The 15,491-nt window shown below is 34.9% G+C and overlaps 1 protein-coding gene across 2 annotated transcripts in view; it reads right to left on the reverse strand.

The window, feature by feature from the left end:
- The window catches only part of LOC123561546 (coatomer subunit delta-like), a 54,826-nt gene that overhangs the window by 29,795 nt on the left and 9,540 nt on the right, over positions 1–15,491 (reverse strand). The window contains exons 6-12 of one of the 2 annotated variants that reach the window (XM_053553096.1): positions 9,761–9,852; positions 9,076–9,148; positions 8,048–8,213; positions 6,867–7,014; positions 6,279–6,387; positions 5,199–5,403; positions 1,830–4,286 (exon numbers count right to left, since the gene is read on the reverse strand). In XM_053553096.1, the coding sequence (XP_053409071.1) occupies positions 4,197–4,286; positions 5,199–5,403; positions 6,279–6,387; positions 6,867–7,014; positions 8,048–8,213; positions 9,076–9,148; positions 9,761–9,852 (883 nt within the window). In that variant the 3' untranslated portion in view covers positions 1,830–4,196. Of the gene's footprint in view, positions 1–1,829; positions 4,287–5,198; positions 5,404–6,278; positions 6,388–6,866; positions 7,015–8,047; positions 8,214–9,075; positions 9,149–9,760; positions 9,853–15,491 lie in introns of those variants that run through there. The other variant, XM_053553097.1, reaches the window with a different exon arrangement.

Below are 15,491 nucleotides of genomic sequence, written 5' to 3' on the forward strand. Positions count from 1 at the left end.
GCAGCATTTTCTTCCACATTGGGTGTCATTAAACATTCCAGTGACAGCTCCAGCTTCCTCAGATGTGCCCAATTTCATTATCCAGCATCAAAATAGTCCAGCATGCCGTCTCCTGTTTAGTAGTGTTACACGTTTATGCCGTGTTTAACTTTGTGTCTACTGTTCACACAAAAAAACAAGAGGACCATGATGGTCCTGAATCGCTCACCTGTCCCCACATGACGTCGTTTTTTCTATTATTTGACATAGTGACCTAGTTTTTGAGCTCATGTGACCCAGTTTTAAACTTGACCAAGATATCATAGAGATAAAAATCAATTTTCATGAAGATCCATTGAAATATATGGCCTCTAGAGAGGTCGCAAGGTTTTTCTATTATTTGACCTAATGACCTAGTTTTTGAAGGCACCTGACCCAGTTTCGAATTTGACCTAGATATCATCAAGATGAACATTCTGACCAATTTTCATGAAGATCCATTGAAAAATATGGCCTCCAGAGAGGTCAAAAGGTTTTTCTATTTTTAGACCTAATGACCTAGTTTTAGATGGCACGTGACCCAGTTTTGAACTTGACCTAGATATCATCAAGATATTCAGACCAACTTTCATACAGATCCCATGAAAAATATGGCCTCTAGAGAGGTCGCAAGGTTTTTCTATTATTTGACCTAATGACCTAGTTTTTGAAGGCACCTGACCCAGTTTCGAATTTGACCTAGATATCATCAAGATGAACATTCTGACCAATTTTCATGAATATCCATTGAAAAATATGGCCTCCAGAGAGGTCAAAAGGTTTTTCTATTTTTAGACCTAATGACCTAGTTTTTGAAGGCATGTGACCCAGTTTCGAACTTGACCTAGATATCATCAAGTTGAACATTATCACCAATTTTCATGAAGATCTCATGAAAAGTATGGCCTCTAGAGAGGTCACAAGGTTTTTCTATTTTTTAGACCTACTGACCTAGTTTTTGACCGCACATGACCCAGTTTTGAACTTGACCTAGATATCATCAAGATGAACATTCTGACAAACTTTCATAAAGATCCCATGAAAAATGTGACCTCTAGAGTGGTCATAAACAAACGTTTACGCACGCACGGAAGCACGACCACAAAAGCTCACCTCGTCACTTTGTAAAACTTTTTAATTCTATTTTCTTAGAAAATATGAAATTCGGGTTTGGTATACCTTTAAGCCTATTTTTCGTTACCTTCACATTAGTGCATTCGTACACAGCTCTGTCAACAGCCATTCAGGTCTAGAATTTGCATCCTGTTAGGTGTTGTTTTAGGAGAGGATTCAGCCAGAAATAACATGGGGCAAGATCTGGGCTATTTGGCAAGGTTTTAAGACCCTGGGATGTCGGGTTCTCTTGCAAGGTTTAGGAAACCTGAGCTTAGAGCAACCGCCTCAAGCCATGCATCCTGGTCTTTGGACAGGCCTATGTATGGTTGTGCACGACTACTGAAGGAACAGTTTCAGCATAAAATGAGCCTTGTATTCAAGGACAGGAACTTTGGATAGCATCTGTATCATATAAAACGTGTTTCACAGACCTTGACCATTTAGCAGTTCGAGGCATTTCACCACTTTCACAAAGTACCCAGACATTATTTTTTTGCATGAAGCTCATAGGATGAAATCCATGTTATAAGGATAAGTCATAACAGCAAAATCAGTTCAATCGAGAGTGGTTTCCTGATTTCAGGGGTTTCCCCCCATTTTCAGGGGGTTTCATTTTCCAAAGGTTTCCAGTTTTCAAAGGTTTTGGTTTGGAAGCCTTCAGCACTTGGCTCAGAAAATGTAACCTTAACGATGGGCAGATCTGTACAATATTTTATTTCTATTATGTACATATCATTTAAATATCAATATAATCATGTATATCAATAGAGCACAATTTTTCATCACCCTCTTTCAATGCCAAAACGTATTCTAAACACAGAATAATGTCTTTAGAAATGAAAACCACATAGTCATATACATGTTCATTTTTGTTTTTCTTAGTTCAAACTGAATTGCCTAATACAGATTCATTTCTGCATGCACATGGCAACCTTACAAGACAAAAACTACAGTCAAACCTGTCTATAAAGACCACCCTTTGGAGAGCCAAAATGTGGTCTTTATTGGGAGGTGGTCTTTATTCATAGGTTAAAATACACTGAAAATGTTGAAATGGGAAACAAAACATTACGAGCCCGGTGATCTCTGTTCAGAGGTGGTCTTTAACACAGGTTCAGCTGTATACTGTTATCTAATGAAGATGAATGCAAGAATACACAGTTTTTGAATACTGTAAATGCCATGATCATCTTACTGAATTCACAATCCCTTTCTTCAGGATTTTTGTACTCATTCAAATTTATAAACATCATGTGTCAAGATGAACCACACCTCCATTTTTAGAGGAAAGTTTAAGCAAGTCTTAGTTTCTGTTTTACCAGCAAATACTTCTCAGAAAATTCTAAGCACCTTAAGTGCTTTGGCAATCTTAGGACATAGTACACAAGCCAAAATGAAACCACAGTTTTATGAAGAGTTTCTCTACTTTTTTAAAGGTAAATTGAAGTTGATGCAATTATTTGTACTCTTTTTTTTTCCCCTACAGTTACATGTATTCTGTTTCTATCTATTGTATCCTCACACATTAATTTACACAAGAAGCAGTATGTTGAGAAATATCATTACATAACTTACGACACTAGGATGTATCACTGGAAATTTCAAAACTTTTCCACCTCCCTACTAAGGAACTGGAGCAAAATTACATATGACATCAGCTAACAATGCTGCTACTATAGTTCACATTAACAAGGCCAATAAAAACAGCTTTGTCAAGGTGAAATCATTTGATTCTGCGGACATGAAATTTCAGGATTTTGGCAAAATTTATTTTGCAGAATTTTTTAAATTTAACGTCCGGAGTTAAACCTGTTGGCATAAAATGAATAGGAGTTTTACTTGTTTGTTAGGATTTAATTCACCACGAATTCCACGAAAATCAAAAGTTCCCAATAAATATTAGGGATTTCATAGTATGTACTGTAAGAGCAAGGGACAAAGCTCAGAAACATTTTGACATGTGAAATTTTATCCACATTTTAATTTCAACTCTTTATCCGAAATTCCTTATAAACTTCAGGCATCCTGTCTCACAATAATGATGATTCATTTTATATACTTACATGTAAACAAACCTCTTTTCTTACCCAAGATTTTACAAAGTAGGAAATATTTATGAAAGAACATAAAATTCACTGTTAATTACAACCTACAGCTCGTTTTCAATATTATAGTTACAACAAAAGTCAATGACATGAGGGTGTAAATGAACTGTTTAACCAGAAAATGAAGAATGTGTATGAACTTCTTAAAAATGAAACAGTGGAAATCATTAACATGATACTCTTAAATGCTAGTGAGACTCTATTGCCACCGTTCTCATTCAGAAAATTCAGGTTCTACATCTTAACTTAAAACAGGAGCTTGTAAGTATACAAAAATAATATGAATGAACATGTGATCTAGATAACACATCAGCATTATTCTTCGCAAAAAGCAAGAATAATCTCACATGATGGAGAATAAATACATATTGTAAACAAATCACATAAATGACCAATGGTCCGAACAGTGCATAATGTTTTATAAGGACCTGCCAAATTGCAGATGCCTACATTCAACAAATATGTAGTTCTGTAAAAATGTCTCCAATGATAGCATATAAATGAATAGACGTTTTTAAATATATACTCTGAATTAACCAACAAACAGACATCAATGTTTCATATACATACAATATTTTGAAACATAATTTGTAAACATCCAAATATCAAGAAGCTGCGTCTTTTTATTTTCATTTACAATTATTCTGGCTTTCGACCAGTTTGCACTTTTTGCCAGTGTAAAACATGACTGAATTGAATTCAGCGCAAATTTATTTTGAACACCTATCATATCTTTTAGCAATTCACAGGATGACTGTGAAGTAAAGACTTAAATATAAACATGAGTGTTTGCACATACTTTTTAAACCCGACAACAGAAATGAGGTTCCTTCTATGCAGAAATTTCACTTGAACACCTGAAATGTTCAAAACATTTTCCCCCCATTCCACTTATACGTCACAAACAATTTCTTGTTTATTTTTCAATAAATAATGTTTTTGAGAGTTTGTTTCGTGTTACACTATTTCGTATTTGTCAACATAAAAGCAGACTTCTGATGAATATTTTGCCGGAGAATCATCTTCCAATAGTTTTATGTCTGTAATCTGCAATACAAAACATTAAACTTACTACAATTATAATGATAGCAAAATACACAGTTAAGGCTCCCACATTTACAGATTTTTGTAAGTGTTTACATAGCCTTTCAAACACGAAACGATAACGTTTAAACAGCAATCAATTATTGTCTTCATTCATGACTCTAGCTGGCTTTTTCCGTTCTATAACAGGGGCGTACAATGGTAAATGCGCTATTTTCTAAAATTAGACAGGAAAAAATATAAATTAAAGGAAATTTTTGTAACATGTTCGCAAGTTCAGGCTGTTTTGACATTTCCGCGCTATGTTTGGCACTGTTTGATGCAATCCATTGCAAAATAGAACAATTTATTTCAATTGAATCAAATTTAGCACTGTATACAACCTTCTTACATTTCGTTCAGTTTTACAAACAGAGAAAGACTTCGATGGTTGAAAGGGTGATCGTTTCGTTTAACTGGGTAGAAATTTTGTAAAAGTTTACCAGTCAAACATGACACGGACTCGTTTAAACCTGTAAACGTGGGAGCCTTTTACACAGTATGAATCAGATATAATGTTCAGTAAATGTTCTGTTTATGATGAGCTAGCAAGTGACTGGAGCCATTAATATTTTGCAAGTCAGCAGGATAGCTTCCTCACATAAAATGTACTCTTGAACTGACTCTGGTTAGGTCTTAGGGACAAGTGTTTCAAAGTCAATTTTCTTAACCATTTCCTCATAGAGGGCAGTTAAAGATAGCATTATACAGTTTAGCAGTAGTTTCCCTTTACAGGAATGGCAAATATTCGTAAACAAACATGTAACCTGTGTATAATATACAAACATGATTCGGGGTTGGTCTGAGGCTTAAAAAAACTGCACATTATACATGGAAATCTAGGTTAATAAGTTTATAACAGTTTCATATTCCTACCTGAATATCACAGTATGATTTCTTTGAAACGAATGAAACATTGACTGGGAAGAAATCATCTGGATGCCCTCCTACACTGAACTCCATGCTGCCTGTTTTGTTTGATGAATCTATGACGGTTAAATTCCACAGTAATACGTTCTTCCGACTGTCATAGTTATACTCTCCATCACAATCCCCTACAACCGGGGCACCGACTCCAGATCTGTGTGTATCATAAATATCATTTATAATTTAAATCATTTCAGTTCCCCACATGAAACCTCTCAAATCTCTACAGTCCTGAGAACTATGTAAATAATTATGCTTAATAGAAGAAATAGCTCTTTTTTGAGTATGTTCCATTTTCATAAATTTTGGGCAACTGTGTTTGTTTTGTTGCATGTTTTAAACAAGAGCACCGCAATATATGCCTGAAGGTATGACCTTTGACTCCTAAGTGTGACCTTGACACGAGCCAACTGAAACATGCGCTCTGCACATCGTCTCGATGTGGTGAATATTTGTGCCAAGTGTCTTTAAAATCCTTCAAGCAGTTCAAGAGTTACAGAGCGAACACGAAACAGTCATATGACCTTTGACCCCTTAGTGTGACCTTGACCTTGAAGGGACCCATCCAAAACTTGCACTCTGCACATCATCTCAATGTGGTTAACATTTGTGTCAAGTTTCTTTGAACTCCTTCAAGGGGTTCAAGAGTTACAGAGCGGACACAAAATTGTTAACAGACGCACACCGGCGTCATAACATAATACGCCCCTTTCGAATGTACAACAATATGGTTGGAGAAGATTATAACCCTAACAAAAGAGTTGTCACTTGTTAGTAATGAGTGCCCCCCCACCCTTTCCTCCATCTTCTATGATAAAGGATTGGGGCCTTGTATGTGACCTTGACCTTGGAGGTACAGACTTGACTTACACTAGAGTCAAACTTCATTGAAATTTTTTGTCTTGTTTAAAAGGTAAAGCTGAGACATTATGTATAAATTTTACAGACAAACGACAGACAAGAAAGAGCTAAAGGATGCAAAACATAATAATCCAGAAAAAAAAACATTTTTGAGCTCGAGATACTTACGGTATAGGTATAGAAATAAGGACATCATTTAGTTCAAGATTTGGTTGTTCAAGTTCATATTCTATGTTCACGTCACATCCATTGCCACTCTCATTGGGCCAGCAATTTACTGAAAATAGAACAGATTGTAATTGTAACAACCTTTTAATCAGCTCAACACAAACTTCGTAGAATGATAAATGTGAATATTCCATATTCAGCAAAAAAAATCTCAGAAACTGACATTGTTGGTTAAATAATATCCGCAAGGAGGTATGTATACTGGCATTGAAATGGTAATACTTTTACCAATAAGTAATGTATAAAGTATGTATACAAAAGTAAACAAAAATTCATTACATGTAAGATCAGGTGATATTGCTGATAAATAACCCTCTGTGGAATACAGTAATTTTTGTAGGTTTGAAGTCACACTGATGCAATAGTATTACCGGTAAGTCACATTGATGCAATAGATTATTGATGACTTTTCAAATATACTGGTGGAGGGAGAGCCTATTACGTTCCTCTGACATGAGCTATCATCTGGGTAAAACCAGTTAGGCTGCACAGGGTGAAGGCAATCATACTGTAGTACTGTTGGCTTACTTGACAATGGCATGTATGATTCATCTTGTGTACTAAATCTCCACTTGAGCACTCCTATATCTTGTCCAACAGGGAATGGTTTATCCTGATTCTTCAGTCCTAGCACTGATTGAGACGCAAACAATTTCTTGTCTATGTTTGGATGTGTCTGTAAAAAAGAGAACAATATAAAAATTTATTCTAAATATCATGATAAAATAACAAACTAAAGGGCTTACAACAAATTCTTGAATACTTTTTAATCAAATGACATGATTTTGCCGTGGAGTACCAGTTAAGTACCAAAGCAAAACAGAATAGATATACAGGCGATACTGATAAATAATTGTACTTTTGGTTGTTTAAGCTTTCAAATTGACATAATGTTGGGAAACGGAATAAACTACACAAAAAAAGTTTTAGACATCAAGTGTTTACAACAATATTTATTTCATTACTTCATTTCAGTATTATCAACAGAAAAGGAGGAGACATAAACATTATATGCTATCCAAAATACCAGTTGATACTGTTTCAGTTTATTGGCAATCAGCAAAACATTTGCCTTTGACCATTTACAAATATAAAAACTTATGGCAAAGACAATCATACACAAGAAAGTGAACATATAGACAAAAGACAGAGAACAAAACAGAATAATTGTATTCGATCAGAAGACAAGTAGATTTTCAAGAGTATTTTTTCCTACACATAATGCTTCTTTAATAAATATTGCAAGACTATCATAGATAATACACGGCAGATGCTAATGATCCTCCAAGATATTAAGAAATTTAAGACCACAAGTCAATGACAAAAGTCTTATGTTTTATAACGCTACTTGTACTCACAATTTCACAATTTTTACATGTACATTTACTTTTCACAGAATGTCCAGGCCCCGATGCTCTCACAATTTTGGCAAAATGAGGCCTTTACCAAAATTTAAGCAGAACATTGTACCAATGCACTGGCATAACTAGGCCTGAATTTATTGTTAGTTTTGTCTGTGTTTATATTAATTTAACTTTCTGTGGAAGTTATAAATCAGCCTTAAACCTAATGATATCACGTTGATTTGATCAACAACTTCAACTTCAACAAGTTAGAAGTGGATTTTACATGAATAACTTTGTCACACTGAAAGAACATTTCACTTTATTCCACTTTATTCACAAATAAGAGACAAAATCACACTTTACCTGCATTTGAATTCCTTTTTTGTCCTCATTTACAACAGTTATTAAAGCTCTAGCCATCTTCTCATCATTTATTTTCAGTTTCACAATGCCATGTAACTCCAAACTCTGTAAGCCTCCATCTCTACCTGCTGTTACTGAGATATCTTCCTCTATCCGTATATGAATACTGACAAGACAAAAAAATCAAATTGCAAATTTTTCTGTATCTCCTAAACAAGCTCTAGAGTGTAAACTTGAAACAACTTCAAAATATAGAAATCATGGTCTGCAAGCATTTAGATTTGCTGAAACTCCGCAATTAAGATAAAATAATGCAGACAGCAATAAAAGGGTGATTTCTTTTACCTCTCATGTTTTATGTCACTTTTCAACAGTATTTCAGTTAGGTGGTGGGCACTTTAAATTTTTATTTAACAAGAGTGCCACAGTTGCCTCGAGTCGTTCACCTGACCCTTGAACACATGTTAAATATGTGTATGACACACTGAATCATGAATGGTAAGATACTAACATCTGTGTTCTGTACAAACATATAGAACATGTCAAGTGCCCACATATGAACAAATTTGACAGATCTGATAAGCATGGTTCATCAAAACTGTTTAATGGTATTTCTTTTTTATCTATAGCCTCCCCTCAAAGGGGCCAATTGCCCCAAGTAGAACAAATTTGAGAGAGGACCCCGTCAGGATGCTACAGATGAAGTCTGGTGTAGTTCTGACCAGTAGTTTCAAAGGAGAAGATGTTTTAGTAAAAAGGTTGACAGACGCTAGACCAATCCCCTATACTTATAGCTCACCCATGAAATAAAACAAAAAAATCTTCAGATTTCGCTTAATCAGTTACACTGATAATTCAAGAAGATAAATCCAACTACCAACACATCTGAATTTAAGTTTGACACACTCCAAATAAGAAATGCTTCAAGCCTTACTCATATGTCAAGTGTATTCTACATGCACCTGAATAAAGTTACTTTTCTTCACTATTTATTTGTCGAGGTCAAGAACTTTCTGTTGTACACTTACCCTTCCTGGTTGATTGCAGGAGTTGCAACTTTTGCTAAAGCTTTATTTGTACTAGATGATACACTGGTTACCTCTGTAAATAACAACAAGAATGCATTCCAAATATGTTTAACCTTTAGCCTGTTGGCGGCATGTGATTCTGCCTTTGCTACCAGTGCAGACCAAGATCAAGCCTGCACATCCGTGCAGTCTGATCATGGTCTGCACTGTTCGCTATTCAGTCAGTAAATTTTCAGTGAACACCCATTTGATAAACAAGTGGTACTGTCCAAATTGAAAGATGGACCAGTCCATTTTAGAAATATAGGAGGGTAAAGGTTAAAATTTTCATCAAGTATCTTGTTACCAAGAACTCAACCCCCATCCATGTATCTTGACTTAACTTTCTTTGTTTTACAACACTTCATTGAATTAATACAAAAAGAACAGCAGTAGGAGACAAATAGCCTTCAACAATCAAAATATAAAAATTGTAACATGACTCCTTATACAAATTGCTGATCTATAGTTTGTGCTGTTGACTGGTCAATAGTTAACACAAATTTGCTGGGCTAAACAAAACAACTTATCAAATTAACCTCTAATTCATCAGACCTCAGGCAATAGTTTTAGCCAACAAAACTCATTGATATCCTCTCAAGTATTACAAACTCAATCAACAAAAGTGAGCAAAATAAGAACTTACTTTCTCCTTCTGACATGAGCTGTCCTACAAATGAATCAACATCTTTCTTTTTGCTTCTCAAGTCCATTGCCTTCCCTTTACCTGATGGTCGACTGCAATGAAATAGGTCTTTTATTAAAAAAAGTTCAATCATTGTGTGTAAAACAAACCTAATTAATACCCCCGCCAGACACCGCTCTGATACAGGGAAATTAAATGTTGTGATCATGACCTTTGACTTTCAAGCATGACCTTGACCTTGGACCTAGTCACCTGGGTTGTACACTGTAAAGCCTGAACGTCATCTTGATGAGGTTACCAACTGATTCTAGTTTTATGGAAAATTTTCAAGTGGTCAAGAAGATACGAAGCGGACACATTTAAGTTATTCATTCTCTTGGACCTAACAATAACCTGACTGTCAATTGGATGACATTAACAACTGATGCTATAGTGGACGCAACTTGACCCCGATGGTTGACCTTTGCATTATAATACATAATGTAGCCTGGCTCTCTGGCTGCATGGTTATTTTTATATAAATACTGGAAACATCTTATAAGAAAATTTTACGCCTGTAAAACAGCACAATTTTATCTGATGGCTGAACCATAAAGCCTGGTGAAAGTTGGCCAATATAACCCTAGAATAACCCTGTAAACTGTTAACTAATGAGAACCCTATCAATTCTGAGGCAATTAACTATCAAATGTAATGAAAAGTTCTCCTTACCAATTTGATAAGGGTCATTTGAGATCAGATGTTGTTATTTTCTAGAAGAGTATGATACTGAGCCCATTCACGATTCAACAGTTTACTAGTTAATGTAAGTGTGAAATATTGTATGTAGATAATTATTTGGAGGTAACATTAACTCAGGATCTTTTTTATTATAAATTTTTAAGTTTTATTAAATGTTAAATATGAAAACTCTAACTACAGAAAGTGTTTGCTGTTGTGGTAAAATTAACCCTTACATCAAAAAAGTTCAAGTGTATTTTATGTAGAGAAATGAAAGAAAACAGAAGAGAAAGACAGTGCTTGTTTCATGGTCAAGAAAAAAACAGACTTGTACTGGTACATAATTGAGCGATTTTTGGGTTATTAATGAGCTAATGGCAATACACTGGCAACATAGAACAGCTGATAACAAATGACCAATACACTAGCAATAGGAGGGAATTCAGACGAACCAGTGTCAAGTCAGTGTATTTCAAGATTGATGTCAGATTTACCTGACAAAAACTGGTATCTAGTTTCTGGTATAAAACTGACAAAAACAGGGTAACAAACTGACAATATCTTGGTTACTACCATTGTATTGTCAGTGTATTACCCTATGCCATTTAGACTATTACCAGAATTGTTCAGCTACTGCCAGATATCTGACATCACTCTGGAAATACAATGACATTATATTGGTTTGTCCAAAATCTCTCCTACTCCTAGTGTATTGGTCGTTTATTATCAGCTGTTCTCTGTTGTCAGTGTATTACCATACTTTTTTCAGTTAAATGCCAGTTTTGCAGTCTGTCTATTGCAGGGCTCGAGCTAGGGAGCGACTTGAGCGAAATAGTCGCTTTGTAGCTCCCCACTTCGCTCTAATCTAACATCAAAGCGAAATTCAAGTCGCCCGATTTTTTTATTGACACACCTCCAGTTATCCGCTATCGGCCTGTTGACACTTGACTGGAATACACGAAAGCATAATTTAAGCTCCGCCTACTTCAGATTACGGAGAAGTGCAAAGGTGACACTTGTTTTGTAAACTGACTGTTGATAAACAAAGCAGTAGGGATTTATATTACATAAGCTTACACATTCTTTTTTGACCTTTAGAAAGTATCTTACCGTGACCAGCTCGAGTAATTTCCTCAAATCCACTTAATTTTACTCGTATTTTTCAAAACCCAAACTTTAGAAACATAATATTATCACTGACACTTTCTGTGAATAAAATAACCTAACTGAAATTTACGCAAATTTTTGACACCTGCCATCAGAAACTGGGTTAAACCAGTTTGACAACTGTTTCTTTTAATGTGTGCCGACACCAGCATATCAAAGAGACACCAGCAGATCAAAGAAGACGTGTATTCTTTGTGATGTCATAGTGATGTCACTGCTATTGACATGTATTTAATTCATACTGTACACTTGTTATTTAAAGTCACTGACTTAGGGGGCTTGATTTATTTTTTGCTGATATGGAATTTACTTTTTTTTTAAAATTCTTTTCATATTTAAAGGGTTTTCTTGGTTTGGGCAAGCATTGCAAGGGTGAAAAAAAACTTGAATTTGCAGTTTAAGCACATTAGATTCACAAGGTTTAAAAATGATAAGAAAACAAAATCACTGACATTTTCAGTGAATTTGTTATTTACTTTAAATTAATAAACAAAGACAGGAAATAATAAAAATAGTAACTTATATTAAGCATAATTAGTTCCTTTTTCAACTTGCATGTCATGGTTCTTAAATCTTTCCCATTTTCCCTAAAATCTCGCCACTTCTCCCTAAAATCTCTCCACTTCTCCCTAATTTTAGCTGAGGGAGAAGTGACTTCTCCCTAAAATCTTAGCCTAGCTTAAGCCCTGTATTGGCATATGTGTCTTAAACTGCGTTAATAAAGTGTACTGAAATTAAAAATATTTCATTCATGCATGATTTGATAGTGTTTTGCATATAGTGTGTTTTTAGTTACTTGTCAGCTTAATGCCAGATTATTGTATGCTGTTACCAGGTCTGGTACTACACTGATAATAAACTCAATACACACTGTGATAACTGGTGATAACAGAATAACAAGCTGGAAATTCGTTGAAAATACACTGGGAATACAATGGTAAAACACTGACAAAAAACTGGATTTAAACTGACAATGTACACAATTTTGGTAAGGGATGTACGTTGCTTCAGGTACATGAAGTGACTCAACAATAATGGTACATTGTGTGCTGTCATAATGGAAAACAAGAGCACCGCCTTGCGGGTGCTGACGCTCATCTGATTTTTTTTGTATAATAGAAATATTGTCCTACCCATGATTTTCTAAGTCTAAAAAGGGCCATCACTCTTGCAAAAAGCAGGATAGAGTTATGTTTCTTGATGTACAGTGTCCACTTATGATGGTGAAAAACTGTTGCAAGTTTTAAAGCAGTAGCTTTGATAGTTTATGAGAAAAGTTGACTTAAACATAATATTCAACCAAGAAAATGATTTTTCTAAGTCCAAAAGGGGCAATAATTATTGCAAAAAGCAGGATGGACTTATGTTGCTTGCTGTACAGGGTCAGCTTATGATGGTGAACAAGAGTTGCAAGTTTTAAAGCAATAGCTTTGATAGTTTAAGAGAAAAAGTTGACCTAAACATAAAACTTAACCAAGAAATCTGATATTTTCTAAGTCCAAAAGGGGCCATAAATCTTGCAAAAAGCAGGATGGAGTTATGTTTCTTGCTGTACAGGGTCAGCTTATGATGGTGAACAAGTGTTGCAAGTTTTAAATGAATAGCTTTGATAGTTTAGGATAAAAGCTGACCTAAACATAAAACTTAACCAAGAAAACTGATTTTCTAAGTCCAAAAGGGGCAATAATTCTTGCAAAAAGCAAGATGGAGTTATGTTTCTTGATGTACAGGGTCTGCTTATGATGGTGAACAAGTATTCCAAGTTTCAAAGCAAAAGCTTTGATAGTTTAGGAGAAAAGTTGACCTAAACATAAAACTTAACCAAGAAATCTGATATTTTCTAAGTACAAAAGGGGCCATAAATCTTGCAAAAAGCAAGATGGAGTTATGTTTCTTGCTATACAGGGTCAGCTTATGATGGTGAACAAGTATTCCAAGTTTCAAAGCAATAGCTTTGATAGTTTAGGAGAAAAGCTGACCTAAACATAAAACTTAACCAGTCAACGTCGACACCGACGCCGACAACCGCTCAAGTGATGACAATAACTCATCATTTTTTTTAAAAAAAATCAGATGAGCTAAAAATCAAATGCAAATGGGGCAATTTCAAAAGTTAAAAGTTGCCAGTTGGTCAGCAGAATAAAACATAATTTCCTTTTAAATATTCTTTTACAACATGCTCTTGGTTTGGTCTTATTTATTCATATTTTAAAACTTTCAATTATAGCTTCATCCATTTCATCATTAAAAGTGAAGTTTAAAATTATTTAATTCTTGATCTAAAGATCATAAATCCTCTGATAAATATGTAAAAGCACATTCCCGTTGTCTGATAAGCCAATACAAGCTTAGGGCAGGCCATAAATCGGTAAATTAGGTGCGGCTCATTAAATGATGGTTAGCACATGAAACCCTTAGGTAACATGTCACAGTAATAGCACTGAAAGAAATTAATGGGAATTTGTCCCACAAATTTGTGAGACACTGGTAGCAAACTTTCACCAGTCCCTATGTTCGGAGCCAGGGGCAGTAAAAAATCTCAATATAGAAACAACCTTCTGGAGTTACTTCCCTCTTAATGAAGAAAACTGATATATGTAAATAAGAACAAACATAGGGACGGGAGCCAGTCTATACATAATCAGTAGGGGTGGGTATTGCCACGAAAATTGGTATTGCGATATATTGCAATATTGTATGTGGATATTGCAATATACTGCGATATATTGTACCAGTTATTTAACAAAACATGGCGAATCATACTGTTTTTTTTTTTTCAAATTTATTCAATCAAAAATGAGTAAAATGACTAGTATCAACAACACGAGTGTTTGCTCGACCTTCTGAATAAATAAAAATACCAGTAAACAAAAGTTTTGACTAGATTATGGGGAGTATTGTCAATTTGTCATACACAAATACTATTAACTGTTGAGGTTACTTGAGTCCGACATGTTGCTGGCGCCGATTACCGGATATTCAAAAGCGAAAGTAGACTGCGTCAAAATATTATTTAGTTTATTGTGCGGCACTACATTCGGTTTACGGATACAATCATATAACACAGTTGCTCAATTCACTGATTATAAACGAGGAAAGTGGTATAGCTGTTGTATGAATAATAAATTCTAGTTGATAGAAAAATTACTAATGAGTCGCTGACAAATATGAAATTATATTTATCTAAATTTTCTTATTGATTTTATTATGTGGAATTGGGTCCGTAAAATAGCTGTAAACCAGTCTGCTACCTGCACCGGAAATGAAAGGAGAAAAATGAAAACAAAGTTGAATCGTGCTGGCAAGAAAAGGATTTTTTTGTGAATCTTCTTGGTTTACGTTAGTGTTACTTAATGTTATAAAATAACCGGTATTCGAAAATCATATCGCAATATCGTATCGTCGGTAAAAATATCGCAATAACCGGTCTACCGCGGTATATTGCCCACCCCTAATAATCAGGCACAACCTATTATTGAATTCAGGGCTAGCGCTGGAATGGGCATTTTGAGCAAAATGCTTAAAATGCTAATTTTGGCTCAAGAAAATTCAGAAATGGCTCAAACTCTAAAAAAACCCTTCTTTAAGAATTAAAACCAGTCATGTTATTTTGGACCAAAGAGTGCCAAGACAGACTGTGTCAAAACATGCAATATACAAGAGGCACCATCCACGTTCCATTAACACCATTAAGTGACAATAAACCTATGCCATTGGGGTAATTAAAAGCAACTCTCACAGTTTGTTTAGCTAAATTGGTACTGATTAATGAATATACATGGATCAAAGGTGTTGTTTGTGGCACATGCCATGACTAAAGTTCCTTGATTGAATAAAATATTGA

This window comes from Mercenaria mercenaria, chromosome 10, assembly GCF_021730395.1.
Source record: "Mercenaria mercenaria strain notata chromosome 10, MADL_Memer_1, whole genome shotgun sequence".
In the NCBI taxonomy this organism is placed as follows: Eukaryota; Metazoa; Mollusca; class Bivalvia; order Venerida; family Veneridae; genus Mercenaria; species Mercenaria mercenaria.